At 34.2% G+C, this 12,740-nt stretch overlaps 1 protein-coding gene across 1 annotated transcript in view; it reads right to left on the reverse strand.

Moving 5' to 3' along the window:
* Positions 1 to 233: 233 nt before the first annotated feature.
* The window catches only part of LOC123707113, a 55,412-nt gene continuing 42,905 nt past the window's right edge, over positions 234 to 12,740 (reverse strand). The window contains exons 6-9 of the mRNA XM_045656910.1: positions 8,312 to 8,403; positions 5,185 to 5,377; positions 4,260 to 4,414; positions 234 to 1,856 (exon numbers count right to left, since the gene is read on the reverse strand). Coding sequence (XP_045512866.1) covers positions 1,725 to 1,856; positions 4,260 to 4,414; positions 5,185 to 5,377; positions 8,312 to 8,403 — 572 coding nt within the window. The 3' untranslated portion in view covers positions 234 to 1,724. The remainder of the gene's footprint in view (positions 1,857 to 4,259; positions 4,415 to 5,184; positions 5,378 to 8,311; positions 8,404 to 12,740) is intronic.

Raw genomic sequence — 12,740 nt, forward strand, 5'->3', positions numbered from 1 at the left:
GTATGATGACGCATAGCCTGAATCGCGTTAACAAAGTTATTTCCACTACTAAGGGTATATACAACTTCTCGACTAGACTGACGCCTTCTGCCCAGTCAATGGCTAGACTACTTGAGGAGTTTTCCTTAAAGAATGCGTACTACATTCTTCCTCCACATATGAACCCTCATACAATGGTAGACACAGAAAAGAAAGAGACGGTTAAAGAATAAATGTATTTGAAACCCTAAAATATAGTATTAGTAATCTGTGCTCGAAGTTTAAAATTGTAAAACAAAATTCAAATATCGAATATTCCTTTAGGTCGTACAACACAAGTTACACAACTCATTCAGAAACATATAATTAGAATCTATACAATAAAAAGTTCTAACAAAAGTTTCCTATTGTACAAGTTATTTGCTCCTAATTTTGTGCCGTTATATTAGATGACGTAGCGAAACTGCTACGTTTACACGTCATAAGTAAAGTTGTGAAACTTCTACGCAGTATGAAATCTGGATATAGTACGTTATTTGGCTGACAAAATATTGGAATAAATAATTCCTTAGAGTTTTTACTCCATCTATAGCTCTATAAAGAGATAATTGAGCTGAGAGGAGATGGAAATAAAGTTATTTGTTGAAGAACTCGTCACAATGGGAACCTACTACTAATATAATGTCTGGAATAGGCCTTTCAGTGAATTGTTTTGATTGCAGTTTTTATACTTCGACTGTTATGAAGAATATTTAATCCTTCTTGTGTTGGCAATCTTAGTATGGTATGTAGTAAATAAATAAACATAAGGTGATGTTTGCCAACAATTTCTAATTTCCTTTATATAAAGTAAGTAAACATATTGACCTGCGTAACCTTGTTCATTCGTAACCGTCAGGAAAGCAATTGCATTGTGTTTATTCTATTATCTTGTCTCGCCCTGTCTAGACATTGTTTTCATAAAGAAAACAAAAAATTAAAAATGCTTTTGTCCGCCCTCTCCATATAGATTAACATTTTCAGCATTCGATTTTGTTGTTGCTACATTGTTTTGTCTGTGAATCCTTTGTTGTGACAGTAAATAAAAATATTTTTAATTAATAAATAAAAATACAATTTCATCCAAAGCCGGTATTTAGTTCGTTCAGTTTGTATAGAAACTGAACACGAAATTATAAACATAAAAGTCTCGAACCGCGTGACGTTTACGAGACTAAACAAATAATGGCTGTTGCAATGTTAACGAGGTTTTCCCAGTAAGAATTGCGAATCATATTGACAAACATGTTTTATTCTTTAGTTACCGTTGTTTGAAGCCGAAGGAGTTATCTAATGTTTCATCTCATTTATATATATGCCGAGTGATAAGGAACAAACCAATAGCTGTTTGTGGTATTACACTTATGTGATGTGGAATTTGTATGAGTAAAAACTTAGCGATTTAAAAGTGGCAGAAAGTTTCTTGCCAGTTCTTCTTGCCTGCTCTACGCCCTCGACTTGCGAACTGGTAGTCAATGTAAATTTACAATTAATTTTACTTATTTTCTGACGTTCATAAGTGTACCTTTACTCGACTCGATTACCTAGATGAATAAAGTTATTTTGAGTTTAATGAGCAATGCAAAATAATCCTTGAACAATAATACATTGCCAAAATTTATCAGAAGTATAAATGTCCGTTCACTGAAATTGTTAAAACTACTTTAACAAGTATAGACTAAGTATGTTTTAAATTCGTGACGAGTTTACAGTACATGAAGATTTTCACAGGATTTGGATTTTGAAATATCATTGATACAGATTTTTTGTAGGAGCTCCCGGGCGATGCTGAGCGATATGTGGGTACGGGAGCTGGCCAACTTTGAAGGTTTTGCGTCCTGTATACAAAACTATATATTAGTAATATATTCTATTCTATTCTATGTAAATCATCAGCTAAATATAAAGTGTATGTTATGAAGGGTAAACAAGTGTAACTTGCTTTGGAAGGGTTGCCTTGGGTTGGGTTCTAAAAACTAGAGTTAAGAATTTGTTTATAGTTATTTAATTGTAAATAAAAAAATAAAAAGCTTTATTATTTTTATCATTATGTTTAGTAAGTGTTTACTTTAGCTCAGGTTTTATTAATGATCCTTCTAGATCGTTGCAGACAGCCCTAAGCCAAGTTATCAGTTTTATTGCGGGTTACATTATTGTAGAAATTTTCAAGATTTATTAATAATTAATTAATTTACTTTAATAATTTATATGTATGTTTTATTTTGGGCCAGTTTTAGTAACTAGACCCACAAGGTCCCACTAGCGACGTAAAATAAAAATTACACAACAACAACTCAAATGCAAAACAAGTTACATTTTGACGAGTGATTAGTTTGGTTAAATAGAAAAAATCAGTCGCGTTACAACCTTTTTAGGGGTGGGTCTCTGATTCCTGTATCTGTTTCATGAACATTTGTAAATCTAATAGACACGTAGGTGATCAGCCTCCTGTGCCTCACACACGCCGTCGCATATTTGGATCTAGCTGGTTTCCACACGATGTTTACTTTCATCGTTCGAGCGAATGTTATATACATAGACCACAAAATACCATAATAATTTTGGTAACAAGTTTGATTAATGACATAATTGTCAAATTAGAACAGTTATACTTTTAACTTAATTTAGACATAGCCCCAGATGTGACTCGATTAGTAAATTATTCAGTTTTTTAAAGTATTAGGAAACAAACGTAACATTTAAGGCGCAAGTTTCCGCTGCTGAACAAAGTCCTGTTTGTAATGGCAGTGGTTAGTGGTACATCTAAAGTTATCCAACTTACCTGTGTATTATGAACAGTGACTGCAGGTTATATTGGACATCAATCCAAAACACAACCGCCACTTTGAATCAAAGATATTTCTTTCAAAATATTTTAATGTACATAATTTAATGAAACTTTACAAAACTTTTGGTATACCTTAATAATCTTATATTAATCAAGTTCAGAAAGTTAAGGTTCAATAAACGAGCTTCGTTGAATGTGGCTCAACTTTCAAAGTCAATATATGAAGTAATTTATAATTAGTTTAGATTTCAAATTTTTAAATGTTATATTAAAAGTTTATTTATTATAAGTCTAGTAGAGCAAATAACTAAAATATTGTTTAAATATGTCAGCTACTAGTTCCCTCAGCTAACAATTCTCATACCTGAGGTCGTAGGTTCGATCCTGTGTACTTTTCATTTATAGAATTTCTGTCTTAAGCATCTAAGACTCGCTCGTACTGTGAACGAAAACATCGTGAGGAAAACGACATCTCTCAAATCTAAAAAATCGGTAATATGAGACAGAAGGCTGATCAGTGATCACCTACTAGCCTATGAGATAAAAATGATCTAAGCAGCGTATTGGTCTAACGAACATATAATATATAACATATAACATATAACTGATGAGCGCAGTAATCTTGCTGCCGGATCTCTTACTAGATGCAATCTGCGGCTAAGAACAATACAGAGTTTGTAGCGTCACTGGATTATGATATAGCAGGAATATTAAATTTCACTACTCCCAATTGCCCATATGGCAGACCAACGATACGAATTCGCCTCAAAAATAATTCCTTTGTTAGTCGGCTTTGGTCCCTTTGGTAGAATGCCTAGAGCAACCCCTGAGGCAGAAACTTTAACGGGCTAAAACAGTTTATGTTACTCACCACATTCTAACATTGTTTGTGTTGTTTATTTAACGCCGGTTTCAGTAAATAATTATTGGCCACTTTTAATAAGTTAAAGTACGGCAATTGACAAATAGTTTCACAGTCTAAAGTTACATAAACGTGTGGCATACTACAAGATAAACTAAATATTATGTTGGAATGAAACATTTTATTACACATAATAAAAGGAGTATCAAGTTAAAGACAAAGTGCGCTCGCACACACACTAGGATTCCCTGTGTCCGGGGCAGTTAGTCTCGTCCACTTGATATATTAATGGTGCTTGACGTAATACTATTATGTAGTAATTACATAATTAAACTAGAATATTGGTATTTTTATTAATCTTCATGTGGAAGTTTCTGATACTTTAAATACGAGTACCTAGTCCTGTAAAAATGTGTAAAAACCATTTGTTTTTGTATTTATCTCGATGAAAACTTCTTTTTCATTTCGTGGCAATGAGTGTCTACAATCAATTTTCAGTAAAAAATATTTTCTTTATAAAACGTTTTCAAAATGAAATTTCAGCTGTGTTTCATTCATTCAACATTTCTTATAACTTTTTGGAAAATATACCTGTTTACCGATCTTCTTTGCTTGTTTCTTCTCTCTGCTCTCCTTCAAACGTATCTGTTTTAGAATCCCAACCAAAAGCTCATCCACGTTGTGCTGAATTCCAGATGATGTTTCAATAAACTTGGAATCACGTGACGTGGCTAAAGCTTTTCCCTCTGCAACAAAATATAATAAGAATGTAGAAAAGGGTTAAAAGTTGGTAGACTGAGTTTTCTTCCGTTGTGCGTGAAGTCCTGGCTAACTAAGCCAGCCTAGCTACTTCCAGAAGAACAGAAGGCTTCTGGGCACTTCGCAGGCTTCACGGAGTGACCTCACTACTCCAAGGCTTTCTGTACGTTGGTTACCACGTATTTCTTAAGGATGTATTTTTGTTTTTTCATATGAAGCTGTATGTTTGTCCTATATGAATGTAATATATATTTCCGGAGAGTGATCGCTCATTAGTGATCAAAGATAAGATACCATATTGGATTGGTACTCTGAAAATTACTTACTAGTAATCAGCAATATTATTAATTGGTTATGTAGGGTAGGGTTAATTATTTATGGTCATTAATTTGTTCACGAATAGCGTCATTAGAAATCTTTAATGTTTAACCTTCCTTTTAACAAACTTTCGAGTAGGAAACGTAGCTCAAAGTTTTAATATTCATAACTTTGCATAAAATTACCTCTCAGCTATGCTTTACTAAACTTATACACAGCTTTAGCGAGACTTAGGCTATGTATATATTAAATACAATACCGTTTTGGGTGACGAGAGTCTATAAATGTACAGTTAACGCTGACAGTACTGTAAAAAACCGGAATATGTCTTTAATAATGAACAAGGAAGCAAATAATATATAGCAAATTAATGTATGAAAGAGGATGAATAAAAAGCAGCGCCATTTTATTGTGATTACAGAAGCTAAATTTTACTAACCATTAGTAGTAACCTGTCGTGCTCTTGCTAGATCTGCCTTATTTCCAACCAAGACAACTGTTCTATCGCAAGTGAACTGTTCTCTTGCTAGGTACGCCAGCAGTTCTGCTGCCCTGGTGAATGAGCTTTTGGCGACAACCGAGTAGACCACGACGCAAGCATGCGGCTCGTAGGTTGAAAGGCAGTTCTCCACCTGATAAACGATCGTTCAGTCTCATAGTATGGAGATTTGTTAAAGTAATACAATTATTTAAACTCAAGTACTAACACTAATACCTATATGTGACAATTAGTTTACTTATTATATATCGGAGCAAAGGCGCTGGTATCTGCTGCCATTGTAATTTTAATTTATTAACATCAAAGTCATTAATTAAAACCGTTATATGGTTTCGAGTGGTGCTTTCGAGACATTGTTCAGGTTATCGTCAATAATCGGTCCCTTTTTGTCTCCTCCATCCATCCTGTCGCTAGACGATAATATTCCTATCGTTAAAAGTTAGTTCCTGACCTGACTTTTCTTTTCTCGTTCCACTACTTTACTCTCTTCGTCATAAATAGTGTAACACTACATTATGTGTTATATCTTGAAATGATATGATTTTTATTTAATATTTATCATATTATGAAGATACACGGAAAGTAAATTAGTAACATTTATAACTATGTTTCCTGTTCTAGTTAGATATATATATAGTTACGTAATTATAAATTTATCGCCAAATCCGGTGGCTATAGACATCCATATATATTTAGTACTTATCGATACATTTAAGATCACTCATGTCTCAGCTGTACTATTATGTGGCTGCTATATCTTTAAAGGAAATTAATAACCAGTATATTACATCTCAATAAAACTGCTAAAAAATATCCGCATCCGCTTGAGTTAAAACAGGAGTTGACGGTATTTAATTACTTCTAGTTGTACACGTGTTCACACAAAGTCATAACGTACTCCATATTCCGTAATAGAGGTTATGTTTAAACAGACTAGGGATGCAGTTGCACTGGTACTCTGTAACTTACAACAATACTAAATACAATAGCGGTAAATTCCTATTTCAGTATTGAGTTGTACACATTCGTGATCTGTATCGATATTGCCATTGAACGTTTTCCGTGTTACTACCGGGAAATAAACAAGGCCCCTAGCCTTCAGAAACAGTTTAAAGAAAAGGAAAGGAAAATTTTATGATACAAAAAAAAATGGTGTAAAGCAAAAGTAAAACACAACACAAGCAGCACTGGGCAGCTAGTGTCTTAAGAAAGAAAGAAAGAAAAACTTTATTATACACATTTAACAGGATATTTAGGTATAGTTAAGTCCACTGAACCCCACACTAGGATTCCGTGTTGTGGGCAGTCAGTCTCTTCCTTTTAACATATAAACTGTATTTACCTTTTTTGAGATTTTTAGTATTGTGTATGTATAGTGATAATTTTGTTTTTAAGGAAGTGGTTAAAGATGAAAGAGCCTCGGAAGGAGCAAAAGCGTTGTACGAAGAAAGTGTGTTTTTGGGTTGCTTAAATATAATTTTGCGTTGTGTTTATTTCCAAAAAAGTGCATATTGCTATTAAGTATAATTGTCTAACAGTTAAATGCTTTGTTTCTTTGAACTATTTTGAAGTTGGGTAGCGGAAAGGTTTCCTATAGGATATCTTAAGAATGGCACTTTGGGTTTGCTCAATTTTCAGCATTGAAGACAATGCCGCTCCACCCCATACCGATATGCGGTAAGATGATATCGACTGGCATAACGCAGTATATACTATCTAGATTGTATGTGGCTCAGAAGGTTTTCTAAGGCGTTTGAAAACATTTATAAGTTTACGAACTCGAGAACATAGGTAGTTTATTTGAGGGCCCCAACAAAGCCTTGAATCAATAATTAATCCTAGGTATTTGGTTGTTTTAGTTGGTTCCAGGAAACGACAGTTGGAGTTGCTGTGAAGGTTCAAACATGAGTGTAATTTAATAAGCGGGATAGGGTTTGGTTTGCTGGATTTCGATATGTGAAAACATATGTATTTGGTCTTAGACGTATTTAGAGAAAGGAGATTATCTAAAAGCAATTGAGAGATTTGGCGAAGACTTAAATGAGCTAACAGTGTGGCTTGTTCCCTAGAGTGTGAGTAGAACACTATAGCTGTGTCATCAGCGAAGGAAAAGAGTTTAGCATTCGTGAGCTCGAGTGAGAACATAAATCATTAATGTACACTAAAAAAAGCGTTGGCCTAAGAACTGTTCCCTGCGGCGAACCTCATGAAACTTTCCATTTGACATGTAAATCATTTTAAGTACTAATCATAATAATAACACTTACAATTTTAAAATTAAACTACTGTTGCTTTAGAAGAATACTTTCCATTTCATGGGACCGGTAGAGAAGTTACTATATCGAAATAAACGCTCAATTTTGTGTACACCAAGCCCGATTGTGTGGTTAGGAACTTTACTTTCCTCTTGTTCTTAAAAAACATTATAAATATACAGTCCAAAGGCTGTGATTCGAAGCGTTGAGATAGCTTAGTTAATTTAAAAGGTTTTTATAGTCATTGAGTAAGGTATTGTATTTTCCTTTCGTAATATAGGTATCACTTTAGTGTAACTATAACAATCGCCTTGTCATCTGGCGTTCTACAGCAAATTTAAGGCGATTTACAAATATACTTTGAGATAGTTGCTACGTACTTATATAAGATAAAGAAAGAAAAATCTAACTCCACTACACGATTATATATGCTGTCTATTACTGGAAGTATCGTTGTTGGTCTAGTGGCTTTAGTGGACTACTTCCATTCTTATAGTCATATCGTAAGCTTGGACCCAAAAAGTCGACAGTGTGACAGACAGGAGGCTACCTACTTGCCTATTAGATTACATATGATCATTAAACCGGTACAGTGATCTGACGCCCAGACCTAAAAGGGTTGTAGCGTCACTGGTGTGTATAACTAGATTAACAGTTAAACGTTGGATGAAATATGAAAAATTATTTAGAATTTGGTGTTATCAAAATACAGACTCTTTTAATCATAGCATATAGTTACGTGATACCTCGCTTTTTTCTTCCAACCACCTGCTCGTTCAGTAAAAAATAATAATCTATAAATGGCCACTCACAGACATTTCTGTACTCGGATGATCGATGAATATTAGTTCAGACTCCTCTCCATCAAGTAGTACGGACACAGATTTTTCGCCAAACTCGTCGTCTGCAACAATGATCCATCAATTAAACAAAACATTTTTAAAATTCATAGTAAACTTTGTACTAAAAGCTTTTGCTTTCATATAGTTTTTTTTCTAATCTCAGGAACGTTGGTTATGCAATAACAGTTAATAATAATATTTTGTATATTTAAAAACATATAAATTTAAATAGCGCTAGATGTCTGCAATCGCTGCGATTTTTTTTGTATATTGAATAGAAAGCCTTTTTTAAAAGCTTTAAATCACGAATATATTTTCTACAAAGGGAAATCGCAAATAAATTTAGGTATCATCTGGAAGGAAGCAATTGTGTATTTCAATTAAATGGCGGGAAAATAAATACAATACAATAATATTGTCGCTTCGTAGGACACCACGTCTCTCGTCTTATGGCTTGAACTAAACGGTGCTTTATTTAAGATGTGTTTAGATGTTTTTATATTAATACTTTCAAGATAGTTCGTAACTGGTAAAACTGTAAGGATTTTGTGCTGTGGCGATGTTTTCAGTTTTCACTTTTGCGTATCAACGTCTTGCGTTACCTCGCTCTGAGGCGTTCCATTTATGGGCTCATTCAGACGAACGGCACGCGCCAACTGCAAGCGTCGACGGCTGCCGTCGACTACCGTTAACGACAGTCGTCTGTGCGTCGACAGTAAGCGCCAACGTGTCGGCGGCAGCCGTCGATGGGTTTTTACGCTTGCAGTTGGTACGTGCTACGCAACTATATATTAGTAGACAGGGAGCCAGTTGCAAAATGTTGCAGTTGCTTCCGATGAAGAAACACTGTTATTGCTTCTACTTCGCCGTCGTCGCCGACAAAAGCGAAGAAGACAGACACGTTCATTATGAGTTGAAGAAATATTGATGTACAGAGAACAAGATGGAAAGTTTTTTACACTCTATCCACGTTTTCCAAGAAACGAAAATAAATTTTTGACGAATGTCAACAACACACAGCCGCCCATGCCCTGTTTTTTTATTGTTTTGTTACTATAGTCTCGTAATTTATAATTCCAAATACAAGCTCTTTTTTTTACTGCAACTATCAGCAATTCAATATCAATCTCTTCACTGGAGCTCATTGTGTGGATGCGGGACGCTTGCGCACTCTTGGACTATTTGCAGTCGACTGACAAAATGGCGGTCGTGGCACGCCACAACTGCAAGCGTCGACAAACGTTGACGCCTGCAGTTAGCACGTGCCGTTCGTCTGAATGAGCCCTAAGGCTTGAAGTGCAAGCGAGAGCGCGGAACGAGCGACAAAGAGGCACAATCGGCCTCCGCGTTCGGCAGCGTTCGACAACTGTCTCCTACTTGAGTGAGCGATGAAAAAAAAATTATATAATTATAAAATGTTGATAAATTCAATTGTGATTTCCATTTACCTCCTTCTCTATATCCATACAAAATATCTATCAAACAAATAACATTGAAATGTTCTTGTGAAAAATACAACCATACCATCAGTATTTTCTTATGACGTTATGACGTAAACCAACTTTACAGACAACCGATTTTTTTTATAAACTAGCGGACACGACAGACGTTGTCGTATACATCTTAAATACAAAAATGCAATTTTAAAATAACAAAACAAAATCATGTAATTGTAAATTATCTGAACTACTCTTGAATCCTCTTAAACACTTATCGAAAACGCTCCAGCCATTTATTGCATTACGGCATTGTCGGGAAAGATTCGATCGTCATGGTCGTGGCATAGTTAATGATAACATCGCATGATAACGTGATAGAAACTCAAAATAAACAAATCAACCGACTTTCACTGTAAAATATTCAGTCATACTTAACCATAAATATCATTACATTTAGCTGTCAGTTGTGTTTTGTTATACAATTTCTTTCAAATCAACGGCTACACTGATGTCTTGACTTATAAATTTTTAGTTTTTCTGTTTCTTGCATTTTATTATACCACGTTTTATGTCACGGTAAATAGTGTAAATCCTTTGTCCGTCTTCTAGGCTACGTACACTAGCTTCCTTCTAAGCTACCTCTCCAAAACTATCACGACTTACTTTTTTATATATAGATTATGTTTAATATTTGATGTGTAAGTCAAACTAGAAATAACCTAAAGTTTTTTTATGAAAACTTCGTGAATACATTTACGTATTAGCATTTTATAATTACTAGAAATTTATTGAATAACTAAAACACAATTTTAATGGATAGCGGATATTTTTTTAAATATTTACGTGCAAGGAGTTTTAATGATAATAATGGCATTCATAATACAATATTATTATTAATAATGATAACATATACAGGATATTGGATAGATTATATTGAATATTATTAAACTTACTTTACATAAAATATATAAGGGTTTTTTTTAAACATGGGGCCAACCGGACCTGATGGTAAATGACTTCCGCAAATGAAACGGCCACCAAACGTTTAAAAATCGTCGCAATAACTAGTAGTGACCTCTCTCCTTTATGCATGTTTGTTAACTATTAATGTATTTAGAAAACGATAAACTGCCTTTAAACTCTTAATAAGCAGGCTTATATAACGAATGTAGTTGTACAATATTAAAAATCGCTTAGTTCCACGATAAAATTCTCTCTGGCACATCGTTTATTCTCAATTAAGCGGGAAATCGCTAGTCGTGTGCACTCGACTGCACCGGACAGCCGATAATAGCAACACATAGACTACGATTCGCTTTATTTAACCTTCTTTTCTTTATCATTTATTCATTGACAATAGGACAGATATATTACTGCGTCTGAGTGAGCATGAGAGGTTATAATTAATGATAATTTATAGTATATGATATATGATCTGCTTTGTAAAGTTTAAATTCATTTCGGATTTTTTTATAATGAGTCACAATCTAATATTGTATTGTAAGTGTTTATAATATATATCTATATGTTCCTCTAAAATATAGACTTTCAGTGACCGAAATTCGATCCCCATAGCTGCAAATACTGATCCATTAAATTGTATTTACGGTTTAAGAATAAATTTATTATTCATAAGAATTTCATACATAATTCGCTTAACTAAACAATATATAAAACTAAGATTAATAATTAGGGAACACAGATGGAGGTGTATAAAATAACAAAAACATAACAGCATCAAAAATATGGGTAGACATAAAAAAACTCGATAAGTCAACTAAGCAAACCAGAACATAGTTCGAAGTTGATTTTTTACTAGATGTTTTGTATTTATCTTTTATATTTTTTTAATAAGCCGTGTTGGCCTAGTGGCCTCAGCGTGCGAGTCCGATCCCTGAGGTCGTAAGTTCGGTCCCCGGCTGTGCACCAAGGTACTTTATACGTATATGTGCGCATTAAACATTCGCTCGAACGGTGAAGGAGAACAACTCCACGAAATCGATTGTTCTTAGACCCAAATAGTCGACAGCGTGCATCAGGCACAGGAAGCTGATTGCTTATTGACAAATGATCATGATAGAGAAATCTGAGATCCAGATATAAAATCCTTGTAGTGACAATGATTTGTTTTTATTTTTATATTAATTCAACTACAAAGCCATCAGCGGAATTTAAAATACTGCTTAACATGTTGAAAGGGTGAAAATATTAATCAAAGTTAAATTGAAACGGCGAAGGTGCGAACATTCTGTTAATGAAATTGCGAGTCGAAGCGTTCAACCGTTCAAATTGGTCACAGGTGCCAATCGATACAATCGGAAGGGTTATATTGATTTCCAAATGCTTAGGGCTTCATATAATTATAACCATCACGATAAAGATTGACTCATTCATTAACAACTTTATTGAAATAGATTATGACTGTGCACAGTTTGTGTTTCCACCACATCAACTACCTTTATATTAAGAACACTTATACAACAATAAATAAATAAATAAAATAAATAAATAATCAAGAGCTTTGTTTATAGTGTTGTCTGCATGAACTTGAAATAAATATTACGAAGTTAAATAGACTTTGAATTATGTATTGGTTTACTGAAGTTTACCACATCATACATAATACCTATCGTATCTAAAATATATGAACATTTTGGTACAATAAAAACACTAGTAATAATAATAAATACCAACAAAACAGCGGATTAGGTATGAGATATGGGCTCAATGGTGACTAGTGATAATAATCCCAGCTGAGAGATCAGCATCATGAGGGCAAATCACTGCTTCTTTGGCCTTCAAAGATATTTACGATCAAGAGTTCTTAGGAAGAATACCAAGCTTGTTCTGTACAAAACTCTTGTGCGAGCTGTACTCACTTATGGTTCTGAAACCTGGCCCCCTAGCAAGGAAGACAAGATTTCTCTCATTTTCGAGCGGAAGATTATTCGAAGAATCTT

Source organism: Pieris brassicae, chromosome 3, assembly GCF_905147105.1.
Source record: "Pieris brassicae chromosome 3, ilPieBrab1.1, whole genome shotgun sequence".
In the NCBI taxonomy this organism is placed as follows: domain Eukaryota; kingdom Metazoa; phylum Arthropoda; class Insecta; order Lepidoptera; family Pieridae; genus Pieris; species Pieris brassicae.